Raw genomic sequence first — 18,198 nt, 5'->3', positions numbered from 1 at the left:
AAGCAAGCTTAGTAACAAAGCACAGCCGTATATATACCCCTAAAGCAGGGAATTTGCTGAGTCACGCCTTATCGGCATCAGCTCGCTGATTGGCTTCTCGGCTTAGTCACGCCTTATCGGCATCAGCTGGTTGGTTGGCTTCTCGGCTTAGTCACGCCTTATCGGCATCAGCTGGTTGATTGGCTTCTCGGCTTAGTCACGCCTTATCGGCATCAGCTGGTTGATTGGCTTCTCGGCTTAGTCACGCCTTATCGGCATCAGCTGGTTGATTGGCTTCTCGGCTTCTCCCTCAAAGGCACCAACTTCCCCTCCAGGGTTGCTTTTCGTAGCTTTAGGGAACAACCAGGGACTCCCAGTAACTGAGCAGGTCCCTGGAGCGATTTGGCCAAAGGCCATCTCCTTTTTTACGTTCATACCATAAAGTCCAGGATGCAGACCAAGGAGACTACAATCGGGCCCTGAGGCTTATGAGGGTCTTAATGGCGCCTTCCTCAGAGGACAATGCTCGCCACAGTGCCCTGCCCCGCCTGCCCTCTGGGAGGGTTTGTTTTCGCCGCTAGTTTGAAGGGCTATCCCAGGGAGAAGCGGCAGTGCTGCCGCTGTCCCCTTTGAGGTGATGCTTGCATATTCTGTGCATTCTGCATATTCTGTAACGCAGGCCTGAGTCTCCTTTGCCTCTGTCAGCTGCTCATAGGGATGCCCCATGAGGTCATAGGTACAGGCTGGGAGAGAGAAGGCAGGGTGGCAGGAGTAGGGACGACGGACGTTTGGGCCACTTCTTCATGTAATTTACTTGTGCCTTCAGGGCTCAGGCCCAGACACCACTTCCATTTGATGGAGGGGTGTTGCTGTGCGTGCCTTAATCTAGAGCTTCATGGGTCGGTTAACACCCAGCTGATAGCGGGATGCTCGGGTCACGTGGTGAATTGTTCAATCTCTACAAAGGCCCAGCAGCAGGCCAAGAGCTCTCTCTCAAAAGGAAGGTAGTTACCGTCAGATGATGGCAGGACCTTGCTCCATAATCCTAAAGGCCTATGCTGCAAGTCACCCGTAGGGACCTGGCAAAGGCTCCAAACAGCATCCTATCTGCCACCGACCCTTCAAACACCATGGGATCTGGCGAATCACGTGGCCCATTTGACAGACCAGCTTACACAGCACAAATGTTCAGGGCACAGAGAGTAAGCAGCGAAAAAGAAACAAATCCCAGGAGTGACGCAAAGTCCAACAGGTGGTGATCTAGAACGGGCAATATTTAAAGAACAGGCAGGCAACCAGAAGTTCTGCCAGAATTTAGGAAAAGGACTAGCAAGATAATCAGACTTTTTGTTTTAGCAGAAACATATCTCCTGAGAAAGCAAAAAGTTAGCTTGGACTGAGAAGGTAAAAGTCTACCCACCATTTGTCAGACTGGAAAAACAGAAGTAAAGCCAGCTGCAAATGTTAACAGAAAATAACATCTCTCTCAAGGACACTGAATCTATAAAGTGTCATGACAACCCCCTACTTTGAATGACTCCTGCTTTATTAATCACTGAGAAATTTTATTCTCTAAAATCATAGATTAGCAGAGACTTTGCTTTTTAAAATTATATCAGTAAAAATAAAAGACCCAACTCTTGCCTGGAGGGTCTGAGGCACTTTGACACAAAGACTCTGTCTCAATTTACAACCCAGGGGCAGAGATTCAGATACAACGGTCCACATCCATCTTAACTTTACCTTGTCCTTCCCAAGGACACAGGAGCCTGGGTCTACTTCACGGTCCAAACCTGATGTTGACCCCTTCAGCCACAGCGCAGCTTGGCTTTGAGCCTCTCAAACACTGCTTCATTTAAATATCACCTCTGTTCCATCCTTTGCCCAAATCCTGCAATAGTTCCATCTTTTCCTTTGCTACGACTCCGAAGTTGCTCTGGTGGCTAGTCTCCTTCCTCGCATTGGGTCCAGAAGCCTGATCGTGTCAGACGGTTTGCTCCTGGTCGCCTTAGGCTGATTGAGCTGGGACAGTTATAATCAGTGAACATGCTAGAATGAGGTGAGGAAGCTATGCGGAAGCCCAGTTAGGAAGATCACAGGAGATTGTTGCTTGAGGACAAGGTCAGGATCCACTTAAGGGAATCAAGATATTAGGACAAGACAAAAGGTAAATGTGCTTTCGTGCCAAGCCTAAATGTTGGTCTGTTACAGCCTGAGTATCTCCTGCCTTCAGTTCAGATTGTGTTAGAACAACAAGGCAGATTCAGTGGTTTCAACTGAGGAAAGTACTGGGGAGGTAGGAGCTGGGAACCAGTTGCTTGTGACTGAGACCTCGGGAGCAGGCCAAACAGCCAGTGAGGTAAGCTCGAGCACAGCAGCCCTTGTCTAGGGGCCTGGACTGGAGCCTCCCGCTGGACGATGTCTGGGAAGTAAATTTTGCAAGTGTTTTCTTCCCACACACACATCTTCATCTCTTTGAAAAGAAAATTCTAGGGAGGAAAAGAAGGAAGGAGTAAAGGAGGGAGGGGTATAGCTAGTGGCAAAGCCCAAAATAATGGACGCGGGAGTAGGGGAAGCAACTTATGATACAGCTGTCTGTAAATGCAGCATTTCGTGCTAGAGCTGGGGCCGTGCAAACTAGTGGAAAACACACTGACTCTAATGTATTGGTGACCTTTAGACTTTATACCATTTTCTGAGCTACATGTGTGTCCCATAGGAATTGACTATTTTTTTCCTGTTGTAAAAATTTCTTACTTCTTTCTTCTTTTTTCTTTTTTAGCATACAAACTCAAGGTCTCTGGTCAGAGGGGAGAGGTTGGGAACATCGAGGTGTTGGCTTGTTTCACCCTCTAGAGGATTTGCTTGCAAGCAGCAGTGAATGGATCACTGTGAGAACACAATGATATTTTCTTCTGTGAACTGAGCTATTCTATTCTGCTCCTGTTCCTTTTAGGGAGAGGAAAATTGTTCCTGGTTATTTTGGTCTCAAGTTTTTCAGAACTTCCAGTACAAACCATAAAGCAAGTTTGACTTCTGGGAAATTCTATTCCAATTAATAATTTAAAGTATTTATATGATGAGATATGGATTCTCTAGAGGTTATCTTTTTCCAATCTATTTTAGAAAATAGATTTTGGACTTCCTTGATGGTGCAGTGGTTAAGAATCTGCCTGCCAATGCAGGGGACACGGGTTTGACCCCTGGTCTGGGAAGATCCCACATGCCGTGGAGCAACTAAGCCCGTGCGCCACAACTACTGAGCCTATGCGCCTAGAGCCCACAAGCCACAACTGCTGAGCCCGTGAGCCACAACAACTGAAGCCTGTGCGCCCGGAGCCTGTGCTCCGCAACAAGAGAAGCCACAGCAATGAGAAGCCCACACACCGCAATGAAGAGTAGCCCCCGCTTGCAGCAACTAGAGAAAGCCCGCGCACAGCAACAAAGACCCAACACAGCCAAAATAAATAAACAAATTTTTTAAAAGTGGGAAAGAAACAGAGGTTTGTAAGGAGAAAAGTGAATGTGAAAAGTAAATGTAATGTATAGCTGATTCACTTTGTTATAAAGCAGAAACTAACACACCATTGTAAAGCAATTATATTCCAATAAAGATGTTAAAAAAATGACAAAAGTAAATGTAAAATGATTACTAGCAGTAATAATGTTTTATAACCCTTTTATAAACCAATGGCTTTCACATCTTTTTCTTTTCTTTTTTTTTTTTTTTTTTGCGGTACGCGGGCCTCTCACTGCTGTGGCCTCTCCCGTTGCGGAGCACAGGCTCCGGACGCGCAGGCTCAGCGGCCACGGCTCACGGGCCCAGCCGCTCCGTGGCATGTGGGATCTTCCCGGACCGGGGCACGAACCCGCGTCCCCTGCATCGGCAGGCGGATTCTCAACCACTGCGCCACCAGGGAAGCCCTCACATATTTTTCTTACTGCAACCAAGAGTATATGCATACTTAGACATATTTGTGTATGTATGTATACAGAGAGAAATGACACTGTTTCATAAAACACTACACATTATACACTAAAGAGTTTTCTTTTTTATTCTTTCATTTTACAGAATGCTGGTCATGTGTCACTAAACTGATATCCTGACCTACTAAATGAGTGGCAACCTGCAGTTTAAAAACAATACTACTCTCATGGGCAATATTAGCAGTTTCTTCATTAATCTTTAGTCCAGAAAATAACCTAAAGGCAATTTTATTTTCTAATACCAGACTTCTTGTGTTCAAAGGATCTACCCTGGAGATGTTCTTTGGGAGTGTCTCCTTCGTTTTCATCTTGAAGTTACGGACGGAGGTCAACGAAGATATTACAGAGGAAGGTCAGGATCAGTGTTCCTTCATGGTTTCTGACATCGGCCCTAGATTCTGAACATCTCCTCTCCCCTGCCCCAGAAATACTTTTTAAGGCAGAGTCTTTATAAGAAGTGGCAGGAAATTTATCCTGCTTGACTCAGGTGACACCTGCAGAGACTCTCATTGGACTAGATATGGAAAGTGATCAAAAAATAGGGACAGGTTAAATACCTAAGGCAGTTCATAAAATAAAATATGATACAGCTTTGAAAAAAGAACGTCAATCTGTTGTGTAATGAACCAATATATTCAAGGTATAGTTTTAGGTTAAAAAGAATCAGTTAAGCACACTGTGTGTAGTAGACTTCCATGTGTTTTTAAAAGGGGGACATACGTGCTTATACATGCAGAGAATATTTCTGGAAATTTCCAAAAGATATTAGTAATGGGAATTGCCTCTAAGGAAGAGAAATAGAGGACTGGGAGTCTGGGATGATAGAGATTTAATATTTTTGCCTACCTTTTCATAGTGTTTGAAATTTTTATTTTGTGTATATATACATATTACTTTTTCAATTAAAAAATAACTTATTTTAGGGAATTCCCTGGCAGTCTAGTGGTTAGGACCTGGTGCTTTCACTGCCAGGGTCATGGAACTAAGATCCCACATGCTGCACAGCATGGACAAAAAAAAAAAAAGTAATTAAAAAAATATGTTGGAGGAAGTAAGTACTCACAAACTCATAAAGATGAAGGGAGTTTTCCTTGTGAACAGTCCTAGAAATAGATGTTTATTATAGCACCAAAATTCATTATCTCTTTCATTTACATATATTATATAATTTACAAAGAGTTTCATATCCATTGCCTGACTTAGCGCTCATAACAACCTTTTGAAATAGGTAGGACAGTTACTAGAAGCCACAATTTACAAATTGGAAGAAACCAAAAGGGCTAAAGGAGTTAAAAATCTAGAGCATAGTTTAAGGAAAGAAGTTTGGAGTCATGTACATGATTACGATATAGTAGAAACTTGAAATTTTACAGTATTATGAGTTACCAAGTAGTTTATAAATGGCAGTATTTTTAAAGCCTTCAGCAATATTACTTGCAAGATTGATCTCTTAACTAAGAAACTCATGCATAAAGGAGGAAGGAGGCAGGAAAAAAAAAAAGCCTACGGAAACTCTTTGTGTAAAATATGCCCTATAATAGAGCATAAATTTTCAACCAGTCAGCTAATAACTGGCTGAAAATTAACATTAAAGAAGTTGCATTCAAAACTTCACCATATAGAATTTTACCTTTGAATTAGAACAAATCTAAAATAATTACCTAAGTGGAAGAGAGATATTACAAATCATCACTTACTAAATCTTGAATAATACCCGAAAGGCTAATGCTTATGGTCATTATATCTTCCAGAGTCCCAGAAAAGCCAAATTTACACCTCCAGTCCCTGGGTAATTATTCATAGCAGCCCTTTCACTCTCAAGGGTAGCCTAGTCTGGGGATAAATGATATATCCACCTTACTAAATATCACACTCTAGTTTCGTACACCTGGTTCTGAATCTGACAATTTGACTATTTTCTTATTGTTTCTGTAGATGTTTGCATATGTCTTCTCTTTTATTTCTCCCCTTTCCTTACTTTCTTGGAAATCTTTAGTTTCTATCAATTACTCACCGGATTGTTCACAAAAGGAATCGTGTGGCGTTTTCTTTAGCTCTAATCGTCACTGGTTGAGTGATCACTGTCACTGCCTTCACTGTCACTGTCACTGTCACGGCCACCTCCATTGTTGCTGCCGTTACCAGACTTGCTCTTGCTGTCACTCTCATCACCACTGTCAGATGCACTGTCACTGCTGTCACTACTGTCACTGCTGTCACTGCTATCACTGCTGTCACTGCTGTCACTGCTATCACTGTCACTGCTATCACTGCTGTCACTGCTGTCACTGCTGTCACTGCTGTCACTGCTGTCTGACTTGCTGTCACTGCTGTCACTGTCACTGCTATCACTGCTGTCACTGCTGTCACTGCTATCACTGCTGTCTGACTTGCTGTCACTGCTGTCACTGCTATCACTGTCACTGCTATCACTGCTGTCACTGCTGTCACTGCTGTCACTGCTATCACTGTCACTGCTATCACTGCTGTCACTGCTGTCACTGCTATCACTGCTGTCTGACTTGCTGTCACTGCTGTCACTGCTATCACTGCTGTCACTGCTGTCACTGTCACTGCTGTCACTGCTATCACTGCTGTCACTGCTATCACTGTCACTGCTATCACTGCTATCACTGCTGTCACTGTCACTGCTGTCACTGCTGTCACTGCTGTCACTGCTGTCTGACTTGCTGTCACTGCTGTCTGACTTGCTGTCACTGCTGTCACTGCTATCACTGCTGTCACTGCTGTCACTGCTGTCACTGCTATCAGTGCTGTCACTGCTGTCACTCCTGTCTGATTTGCTGTCACTGCTATCACTGCTGTCACTGCTCTCTGATTTATCTTGGGTGCTGCCTGATTTTTCATTCTTATCACTCCCATTGTCACCATGGCCGTCACTGCCACTGTTCTTAGCATCTGACGTGTTATCACGATCATCTCCTCCTCCTCCTGAGTCACTGTCACTGCCATTGTCGCTTGATTCCTCAGAGTTATAAGGAGCATCTCCTAGGCTGCTGTGGCTGTTGTCACCTTCAGAACTGGCACCGTCACTGCCGTGAGACTCGCCACTGCTGTTGGCATCATCTCCTTGCACGGATTCATCATCAAACTCATAACTGCCATAGCCGTCACTGTTACTGTCTCCGCATGTTTTGCTGGGTCCAAACTTATTTCGAGGTTCTAATTTCTGGCCAGGTCCTTGCATGTCGTCAACCTCTTCTTGTGTCTTGACATTTCCTTTGCCCACAATCATTCCATGTTGGCCTTTACTCTCTTTATCTTCATTCATTTTCCCAGCTTCTTTGGTAATATTGTTTCTGTTGCCACTGCTGGGACTTTCCATTTCTATTCCCTATGGAAAGATGGAGAAGAGAATGATTAATTAGTGAACGTTATTCTGCAAAATTGCATTGGTTTGAGGAAGACTGACTGGGGAAAGTGGCCATAGAACAGGAGTTCAGCTGCCAGTACTTCAGAAACATCTGTCTGTGAAAACGTGCTTTATTCAGTACTTGAAAGTACTCTGGCGTTTAGATTATAGACCATCCCATTTGTGTTTTTACCCAGTAAGAGCTTTCGTAAACAGTTACGTGCTGCATTAATTATTTAGCATAAGACTTTTGAAGAACTATAACGAAATTTTCAGAGATTTCTGCTTTTTTAAATTGTCCTATAGCAAAGTCTAGTACGGACTCTAGCTTTCCCGTCAAATATTCAAGTAATTTAGATGCAAAAATACATGACTATTTGTCATGATTTATTTTCATGCTACCATCATGGAAGGAGGGGGAGAATTTAACTGCCATTGAAAGAAACCAGCTTCACAAACTAACCTTAACTTGGCTCTTCCCAGGAGCAGGTGGCTCTAAGTTTTCAGTGATTCCATTTTCCACAGCTTTGCTTTCTCTGCGATTGGGTTTTTGAGTGTCCTCTATTTTTTGGCTACCATTGTCTCCTGAAATGCTGTCAAAATCTCCCTCCCTCTTGGAGGTGTTGTCCCCACCAATGGCATGGGTGTCAGCTTTGTCCTCGGGGTCATCACCTTCACTACTAATTGAATTTTGACCTAAGCTACTGTCACCGTCATCTTCTGTTTCGTGAGGCTGACCCTCTTGAGGCTTGCTGTTATCAGGGCCTTTTCCTCCGTTCCTTGTTTTTTCATCATCACCAGAGCCCTTGTCTTCATTTTCGTCTGCTCCATTCCCACTAGGACTTCCATCAGAATTCTCCAAGGCAACATCTTCTCTATTGCTCTCTCCACTTCCCTCTGGTGTTACCCCTATCTCCTCATTCCCGTTGCTCTCGCCTTCTCTCTGAGGTGTCTTCTCATGTGTATCACCCCCATTTCTACAGAAATTCCCCCTTATCTCACCCTCACGACCTGTACCTTTATTGCTTCCAGCTACTTGATGTCCACCTTCTTGGACGACAGTGGCATCTTCACTCCGACTTGCATTTCCAACACCCCCATTTTTGGAATTGTTCTCAGTAATCCCACTAATATTGCTCCCATTTGCTGTTCCAGCCCTGTCGATGATGCTTACTTGACCCCCGATGCCATTTGCTGTGGTGCTGTCTTCTTGATGGATTCCATCGTGACCATACGTTTCTGGGTTTCCTGTGCCCCCATTCAGATCCTCAGTATTCCCCTCTTCATTTGCTAACGTGGAACGTGTAGAAGAACTTTTCTCTCCCACTTCTGCCCACTCAGAACCATTTCCCTCTCCTTTGTAACCATCTTTGGTGTACTGTTGCCTTTCTCTTTCATTTTCATGCAGGAGGACACCACTTTCTTTGGTGGTATCATTGGCATTTAACTCATCCTGGAAAAGAGAAACAATGCAAAATAAATTGTGGATACCATCTTAAAGTAAAGCAAACTGAAAAGATTAGCATCAATTTTTTGGAAGTTAATGGAATCTAAAAACAACTTAGGAACACATTTTATATCCTATACCTGTATTGGCACTTTCAATTTTGCTAGAAGATTTAAATTCACAGATTTGTCAACAGCATGTCTCTCCAATGGCTTGATTTGAGGAACCTACCAAAGTGAAAATACTGGAAATTGAAAACATTCTTATTTTGTGCACATGTGTGCCCCCCCCGACACACACATTTTCCCCCAAATGAAGAAAAAAAGATATAACACAAAGGTCAAAGTATGATCTAACTGGGTAGAAAAGAGAAGTGGCTTGTTATAGGGCTTATGTAGAGTTTAAACTTGGCAGTATTCTCAATTTTATTGAAGTATTAACCAGATCACTTAACTGTAGAAAGGAAATAGTCTTTTATAAAAATGAAGAGAGAGACCTTTGATACTTCTGTACGATGTTTCTTGCAATGGCACCAGACCCACATTAAGTATAATCCTGGCCAAAACCCCTAAGAAAATAGTAGGTCTGATCAGAGCCAGGGAGGAAGCAAAGGCAAGTACTTTGCTACTTCTGTGCCCTTCAGGAGCACAATGAAAACAGTTGAGAAAATTCTCAACTACAGAAATACCAAAGTATTTGATATTATGAAAACATATCAAAATGTTAACCAGAGCAGCTGGCTAATAAAATTACAAATGGTTTAATTTTCCTAATTTTTCTTTGTTGATATTTATCAGTATATTCCAAATTTAACTTTCTGAGTGAAACATCAGTTTTCCCTTTGTTGAAAAAAAACGTGATTTTTTTTTTCCTATTTTTCTTTCTTGAAATCTTCCTAAACAATACAGGCTTTGTTGATATTAGAATGAAACTCATAGGGCATTAGCAAAGATGGACAGTCTCCATGACTCCTAAGCATTAAAGGTAAATGAATCTGAATGAATTTTAAAAGAAATAATCCTTCCAACAAGACAGGAGTTTCAATTAGAAGAACGGGAGCATGAATTGGAGTGCCTATTTGATTTTGTTGAGACCCCAAATATATCTCGTAAACTCTTTCATGTAAATCTCAAAGTTTAGACTCAGCTGATCGACAAGGTCTCAAGAAAAAAAAACAAACAAACAAACAAAAAAAAAATATATATATATATATATATATATATGTTAGCTTAAAAGAGATAACAAAGTAAGAAGGGTTTTTTGTTTTGTTTTGTTTTGTTTTTTTAAGAAGGGTTTTTTGAGGAAGGCATACTTACTGGAATGGCCCATGCTACTGTCAAAATGCAAAAATATATAATTATCTTCATTTCCTTTAGAAATATTAATCAGTGGCTGTTTTTGAAGAAAAAAGAACAGCACAAAATTACTTATAAAGCAAAATATGATAACCATATAATGTATTATTTTGGTCTGTAAGCATTTGCGTTTTTCCTAGGCAAGGAGTATGGATCCAACATCAGAAAAAGATGTCAAGACTCAGTGCTCCAGGACACACCTGGAGTGGTCACAGTGACGTACAATGGCAGCGGCCAGCTCAGCACTGATGGAGCTGCCTAGACTTTCTCTGCCTTTGCCAGTGAAGGGGTACAGCCAGGCAGTTACCAAACCGTAACGACAACTTTCTCCTCCCGTTGTTCCTGATGGCAATAATGTGTCTTCTGGATAGTTCTGATCAAGGATTAACTAATTCTGCCAAGACTGTGCTTATCATCCCCACCCCAAGTCCACTGGGCTGGCTAGACTGTACAGAAAAGAAAATACTAGCATGAAGATGAAAGAACATGGAGTTTGGATTCAGAGACCTGGGTTCCAGTTCTATCTTTGCTACTTGATGTGTGAGCTTGAAGAATTTAAGTAGCTTTCTTAAGCATTTGATTCCTCGGTCCGGGATAATCATAATACCTGCACTTCAGAATTATCCCAATTATCTTAGCAGAATAATTTTCTCTGAGAAACATTCTCTGACTCCATGGCAAAGGGTGTTTGGTGTCTCTCTCCTCTTTACACCCAGGAGCTTCTGCACACCTTGCTAGTAGCGTTGCACAGTTTTCACTGTTTTAAAGTAGCCTGGTGGCTACTTATATGTTCCCCCACTCTACTGAGAGCTCCTGAGGTCCAGGAGACTGTCTTGGGGTTCACTGTATTCCAGACCATAGCACAGAAAAAGCTATTTTGTGAATGCTGCTGATGAATATGTACTTATTACTATAAGCAACGCGTAGCACTGTTCCAGGTATTTAACGGTCGCAATAAATGATAGCGATTATTATGTGGGAATTCCAAAGACATGATCCTTCATTCCTGTGAGAATCCACATTCAGAAACGATCTAATGTACATTTTTGATACATTGGGATAGACATTGAGTTCATGAGAATCAAAATTTTAAACCGCTGTTTACTGCAAATTGGATTTCTTGATATAATGATGCTATTACTATAGAAAGGAAGGAGGAATTTTACTTCAATTTCATGCACTCCCACTGGATTTATAGATTATTGTATGTCATAAGATAGCCTTGATTGAATTTAATGTTGATAGTGGAAGCATAATAAAACCGCAGTGAATATCAACTGTCTTAGAAGTACTGGCATTTTCACAGGGGAGAGGACCCAGTTCCAGAGCTATTGAGAGGGGAAAAAAAATGTGCTTACTCTTACCGCTGTTCAACAGAAAGCCAAGAATAGCTAGATCTCTTTCAAAAATGCTATAGATTAAAAACGAGGCTGATGTGACCTCAGGACACTATAATGCAGAGCTCTGGAGCATAGATGTTGAAGGGCAGCTGTTTAGTAAGCAGAGGTTATACTGTACTTTGCAGGCCCAAACCTAATTATTACGTAGACTCTGCAGAAGACCAGTCTACACTGTGATTTGGAGGAAACATGGTGTCCTGGAAAGGGACTTATAGTGAAGGGCAGAGTTACATGCATCCCATTTCTAAACTGCAACCCAGCAATCTGACCACTTTAGCTCTCTTTCAAATCTACTCCAGAACCATTGCACAATGCACGACGCTACTTGCCACTGTGTCCACAGGTAGGTAAAGGGCTTGAAAGACTACTATAGAAATGGCCTCGGTTTTGTCAGTCTGAAAGCAGAGGCTTCAGAATTGTGTGCACCCCCTTCAGATTATTTTATGTATTATCACAAACAAAATGAGATTTCACTTAATTTGAACAAGTTAATAAAACCTTGAAAAGCAAAGCTTAAATAAAGCCCTGTTTCGAAGCCCAAGGTAGTTATTTATATCTGTTATCTAATTTGTTATCAAAACTAATACAAGCAACCAGATAATCACAAGGTTTCTACCTCAGTTTGCCAATGTTTTTAGTAACATGTCTTTTATTTTCCAAACCTATTATTATATCATGAAACAGAAAAAGTGAGTGACAGCAGTCAGACTCTCCAGATATCCTACCTAAGTAGAAGTATTTTAATCTAGTTTTAAAACCCTAATGTCAATTGGCAAAATAATAATAATAATAATTATTATTATAATTATTATTTTAGGCCAAAGGTTGATTTTTCAGGGACCAAAAAATTAAATGTAAACTGAGATTCATTCAACAAACATTTGAAGGCCTAATGTGGGCCAGATACTGAACCCTGGGAACAGATATGAGTCCTATCCTCATAGAGTTTATTACTGACTAGATTAGCCAAACTTTGAAATAAATGTAACATAATGTGTTAAATCAAATTCCTAAATCCATGTTTATTTCTTCATACAGTCAGTGTTTAAATGTTACTATTTGAAAGAGATGGTTTTTCTGCATAAAAAGTAACAGTAATGGAGCTTTAGTGAATTATGCATAAAATATTCTAATCACTCTTTCCGTTGTTAACATTTTAGATATAAAATATGTGCTTCATCTTACATATACTTTTCCTGACTATTAGCAACTGATATTTTAAATAATGGCTGTGGAAAAAAAATCTTACTCTTCAGTGATGCAATATTTTGCTAGGTGGAATTAGCACCACTTACCACATAATTTTCCATTATCTTTTAAAACATAGTTTTAATTTGACAAGTCAAAAGGGAAGGAAAATGTCTAATCATAAGGGTTATTCATTTTTTTAAATCAAGTTGGCTTCTCTGAAATTCAAATTTCTTTCTAAAGAAATCAGTTGGGTCCATCTTACCTTAAAAGCCTTCAAAGGGACTTTGAAACTCCAGGATCTCTTATCTGTCTCTTTGAGGACTGAGAGAGGCACGCCGTCCTGGACTTTTGCATGGCGATTTTGTACCTGCCAAAATTTAAAGTCAGTTCGATCATCTTCTCAGCCAATCACTGTTTAGGATCCATGATGTGGGGTTATAAAGTGTCACTTGCCTAGGAAGCACATAATAAGTTACCCACTTCCTTCACTTGCTGATATGTATTTGCTCACTGAACCATTTGATTCCAAAGGGACTAGACTTATTTTCACTTAATTAAATAGCTCCTGGGAGGCTGTTTTGCATGTTAAATATAGACAATCAGTGTAACATATCTGAAAAGAGCCACTTAAATTCTGTCACCCTGACATTTCTTGTCTTACTAAGGTTGGCAATCTAAGAAAACTCTAGGTTTCTTTAGTAAATAGACTGCCTATTTAAGACCCCTATCATTCCTGAGGTAGGTATTAAAGTTTCTGTACTATAATTCAAGAAACTGTCCACATGCAACAGCCTTGACATTGCCTGAGGGGTCTTTAACAATCTATAAATAGTAACTCCCAAGAAATCTCTCTGACCTAAATAAACAGTGGTGTGCAGCTTACAAAGGTATCAATTTAGTATTCAAACTAAATTTTAAAAATAGATGTTCAAAATACTAAAACTTATTGTAAGGTAGCTAGATGTGCAAAAGTGCATGCATACAGTAGATCTAGCTCTCAGTTATCTCTGTTATTTGTGCTAGCTGTGGAGGACGACATAGAAAGCCAGACCAGAATTCTAGCAGCAGTTCTGGCACCTGAACTCACCATTCACTGGAACCCCAGACCTATGCTATAATGCGGGTAGCCCCTAAACCAGTTCTCCAACCTAAGAATTGAAAACCTTGACAGTCTAAGTCTCTCCATGTACTTGTTCAAAATGTTCCAATTTTTAAAAATGTCATAATATCAAAGGATGTGAACCAAGTAACTTGCTACTACCCAACAGTGATCACTCCAGAATCTATATATAGATCTATTACAGGGAAAGTAGTAAGGTTGAAAGGGAGTGAAAGGAATGGAAAGAGATTTGCCTTGAAGCTGTGTTTTCATAGCAAGCGCGTTGTTCTTATCTAAACAGCATGTTTACGTGGGTGGCTTAAAGGACCTAATCAAATTTTAAGGAGTCTTAAGTCACTTCTGGGAGCAACACAACAGATAACTAGTGGAGGTTAGGGAACTGAACCTGCCTTCATTTTCCGTTAATTTGAATTAACATGAGAATTCTGATCTTTTGTTAACTTTCCCAGGTTTCAGCAAAGGATTGTAGCGTCATACACTCAGCTTTTTCTAGATCATTCTCTCCTTATGGCACATCTCTTAATTTTAACATCTTTTGCCATTTGGATAGGCAGGGACCTTTCAGTACCATCAGGTCCTGGTTTCTTTCTCTTTAACAGTTTTTCTTTCAATGTATTTTCTCTCCTCTTGCATTTTGTTATAAGTAGCAAGAAGAAGCCAGGCGGAAGCTTCAACACTTTGTTCAAAAATCTCCTTAGCTATATATCCAAGTTCATTGCTTACAAATTCTGCTTTCCACATGACTGAAGGACAAAATTCTGCCAAGCTTCCTGTCACGAGGATAACAAGAATCCCCTTCCTTCAAATTCCAGTAATGTCTTTCTCACTTCCTTCTGAGACCTCACCAGCAGTGTCTTTAACATCTAGATTTCTACTAACAGTTTTCCAACCTCTACCCATTGTCTGATTCCAATGCTACACCCACATTTGAAGGATTTTTTATGGCAGCACCCCACTTCCGTGTACCAAAATCTAGATTAGTTTTCTCTTGCTGCCTAACAAGTCGCCAAGTATACTTTTGCTTTTCGAAGGCTCATGTGGCTCATTTAGCCTCACCTAAATAATCTCTTTATCTTAAAGTCAACTGATTAGTAAACTTAAATTACCTTGGCCAAATCCTTTTTGCCATATTAACAGGACTTCATCATGAGGCAGGAGATAGATGGGCCCCAGCCTGAACAGTTTCCCCACTGTGGACAGAAACTCCATAATAGCAGAAACTTCATAAAAGCAGGATGATTGAGGAGGCTGGGCCCCACCCAGAGAGAAGATAAAAGACCACACATTCCTCATTCTCGAAGCCAAGGAGACCTCCGTGACTACACGTGAGCAGAAGGGCTCCTTGGCGGTCCAAAGCAGAGTGATGCTGATACCAGCTGACGCTCATTACCCACAGGCCTCTTCTGTAGAATCCATCTTGGCTAAGGGCTGAGTGCGCACACATGGGAAAATCCTGAGCTACACCAAATACAGACTTTGAACCAGGCAAGTCAAAATGATTGGCCAAAGGAAACCCAGAAGAAATGCCCCATATAAGTGATTCAAACTGCCACGAGGGCGTGGCTCTCTCTCTGAGCCCGCCCATGTGTGTCTATCCCCACGTACTGTACTTCTTGTTTCCCTAATGAATACTCTACTTGTTTCACTACTTTCCATCTTTGTGGGAATTCTTTTTCTGCGAAGCCGCCGGGCCAGGGCCTTGTCACTGACCGCTGTTCTAGTGGCTAGGATTCGGTGCTCTCGCTGCCGCCACCTGACCTCAATCCCTGGCTGGGATCTGAACCCCTGCTTCAAGCCGCTGTAGGCCAAGGCCACCAGAGATCAATCACGGAAATGATACCTCATCATATTTACTCGTTCTCCTCACATTCAAAGGAGAGAGGGTTGTACAAAAGTGAGGGTCACTTGGGAGCGTCTTACAATTCTGCTACCACACATGTTAAGCTACAGTGAAAGAAAATAGATCAACATCTTCATGCATTGGGGCTGGGGGCCACGGTGCTGGGGTGCGGAGAAAGAAGGGATTTTTAAAGGGGGCATGAGGAAATTTTGATGGATGCTTTTGATTGTCTCAATTGTGGTGACTGTTTCATGGGTGTGTACATATGTCAAAACATCAAATTGTACCCTTTATATATGTACACTTTATCGTGTGTCAACACCTCAAGGAAGCTGTTAAGGGAAAAGAAGTAATTAACGCATTTCAAATTCTGTAAATTGAGAAGTTAAAACTGCGATTTTAATAAGGTCTACCTAAAGGGAAACATAAACTTCAATTTATTGTGGAAACCAAACAATTAACTAAAATTTAAGATCTGGACTCAGAGATCTACATCAATTTAGTAACTAAAAAAGCTATCTATAAACCCTTAATTAGGATTGTTATTCTGTTCTTAAAGAAAGAGTTTGGAATGGAACTCTTAATCTAGAGGCTACTCTATTACCATGACTTTGAACTATTTGTCTTCCTGTTTCCTTAAATTTGGATAAACAGTAGCTGAGCCAAACGTCAAAACTAAGGCAAGAATAGCAATAGCAGCGTAGACACAGGGAGAATGTTCCAACTCAAATTATTTCAAGTTGACTCAAACTAGTTCACAAACCAGCAGAAGCCACTGGAGTGGGTTCTCTGTGTGAGCGGGTGTATAACATCTCTACTGGGCATCTTTGACTGACGGAAGTTTAAATGGCAAAAACCTTCAACTGCCTGACATTGAATTAATGTCAGTGCAATTTAAAATAACAGACACTCTATTAATTTTTTTTAAAACAACCATAGTCTTTTAAAAAGTGGTAACCATTTCTTCCAGATTCCGTACTCCATTTCCATCAAGGCTCTAGTTGGCATGATGTTGTCTGAAATGGCTTGATTAAAGAAGACATTATAACTGAACCTCAAGTAATAGACATGTCTGTTGGCCTGTCTTAGCTTCCAATGTCTTATTATGACTGAGACAACAACTGCCAAAACACATAATCCTTTCTTCTTATGAAGAAAAGAAAAAAAACTTCAAGTTTTCCTCTTTCATGGGCACATATTTTATTTTCTCCAGACCTGTGTCTCAGATATTTAGAGCTAGTAGAGAGTAATGATATAGACTTGAAGCTTTGAAGTCAGATGTATCTGGGTCAAACCCCCCTGCCTTTTCCTGTGTGACCTTGGAAAAGTAATCTAATCTTTCTAAGATTCAGTTTCTTCATCTGTAAAATCATGTTATGATAACAGCTAACACTTATATAACACATATATTTGCATTTATAACAAGATACACCCCGTACACAGCAATCTAAGCCCATTATCTCATGTGGTCCTCAAATGATCACACAGGATAACTGTTATCTGCATCACAGGGATGAAGAAAGTGGGACCTAAGGTGGCACAATCAGTAAGTGACAGAACCCAGGTTTGAACCCCAGAATTCCGATCTCAGAACCTGGCTCTTAGCCACTGCACTAAATTAATTGCCTCCTTCATAATGACACAGTGAAGGTAATGTATGCGAAACCACTCTGTACCCAGCACACACGTGACTCCTAATAGGGGAGCTATTATGAATTTCATGGTTCTTTGCCAAGTTTGAGTCCTTGCCTTGTCGCTGCCCAAACTTTCCTAGGATTATTGGTAAAGTGATGTCTTTTAAATTAAAAATAAATAAAATAAAATAAAATAAAAATTTAAACTTTAACCGTTTTTTAATGCAATATTATAAGTAAATTATTAATTTTTCTTGTCCGGAGTGCTGAACCTCTTAACAGGCATGCCTGGTTCCAGTCTCTGGGCGCTACCCCTGAATCTATCACCCAGATGCTGGCATAATCTTTCTAAAATGAAAATCTAATCACGTTACTACTTGACTCAAACGTCTCAGTGTCTCTTTAATGTGGCGTGGGACTCCTGAGACCATCCAGCTTCAACTTGGGCCGCTCCCCTTTGAGGACGCTCGAGACCCTGGAAGAAGAGGAGCAGGGCCAGAGATGTGGTTGGGGTCGGTTGCCTGTCCTCCTGAATGTACCGGACATGTCCTGTATTTAAATGACTTTTCCCGCTTCCTGTATTGACTTTGTCGGGTCTACCTAAATGTCCTATATTCAGCTCTTCTCAAAAATTATGAAAAGTTGGTGTTATTTTTCCACCACAGTAATTGGAGCTTACGTCTCTTAAATGTCAACACCGGTCCCAAATTATTCCTCCACACATCTGCACCACCTGAGATGCTCTCTCCTGCAGGTCTGGCTGAGGGAAAGCCAAAAGGAGGGAATTGGAATTGAAATACATATTTTTCACACATAAGAAAAGAAAAGACTGTTCTTTGGCTAAAGTCCCAAGTCACGAACAGGAAACCACC

At 41.0% G+C, this 18,198-nt stretch overlaps 1 protein-coding gene and 1 long non-coding RNA gene across 4 annotated transcripts in view; one reads left to right on the top strand and one right to left on the bottom strand.

The window, feature by feature from the left end:
* Positions 1-12,074, top strand: part of LOC136794341 (uncharacterized) — a 251,596-nt gene extending 239,522 nt beyond the window's left edge. Inside the window, exons 4-5 of one of the 2 annotated variants that reach the window (XR_010840955.1) lie at positions 4,229-4,318; positions 10,282-12,074. This is a non-coding gene — a long non-coding RNA (uncharacterized lncRNA). Of the gene's footprint in view, positions 1-2,761; positions 2,866-4,228; positions 4,319-10,281 lie in introns of those variants that run through there. The other variant, XR_010840956.1, reaches the window with a different exon arrangement.
* Positions 1-18,198, bottom strand: part of DSPP (dentin sialophosphoprotein) — a 74,999-nt gene that overhangs the window by 1,112 nt on the left and 55,689 nt on the right. The window contains exons 3-8 of one of the 2 annotated variants that reach the window (XR_010840954.1): positions 12,995-13,099; positions 10,103-10,178; positions 8,927-9,013; positions 7,803-8,792; positions 5,981-7,321; positions 5,030-5,069 (exon numbers count right to left, since the gene is read on the bottom strand). Coding sequence is in view for 1 of the 2 variants with exons in the window: in XM_059067508.2 (XP_058923491.1) it covers positions 6,023-7,321; positions 7,803-8,792; positions 8,927-9,013; positions 10,103-10,153 (2,427 nt within the window). In the remaining variant the exon portion in view is untranslated. Of the gene's footprint in view, positions 1-4,013; positions 5,070-5,980; positions 7,322-7,802; positions 8,793-8,926; positions 9,014-10,102; positions 10,179-12,994; positions 13,100-18,198 lie in introns of those variants that run through there. The other variant, XM_059067508.2, reaches the window with a different exon arrangement.

This window comes from Kogia breviceps, chromosome 6 (genome assembly GCF_026419965.1).
Source record: "Kogia breviceps isolate mKogBre1 chromosome 6, mKogBre1 haplotype 1, whole genome shotgun sequence".
Taxonomy (NCBI): Eukaryota; Metazoa; Chordata; class Mammalia; order Artiodactyla; family Physeteridae; genus Kogia; species Kogia breviceps.
Note: the sequence above shows the minus strand (reverse complement) of the source record. Positions and strands in the feature narration are given on the sequence as shown.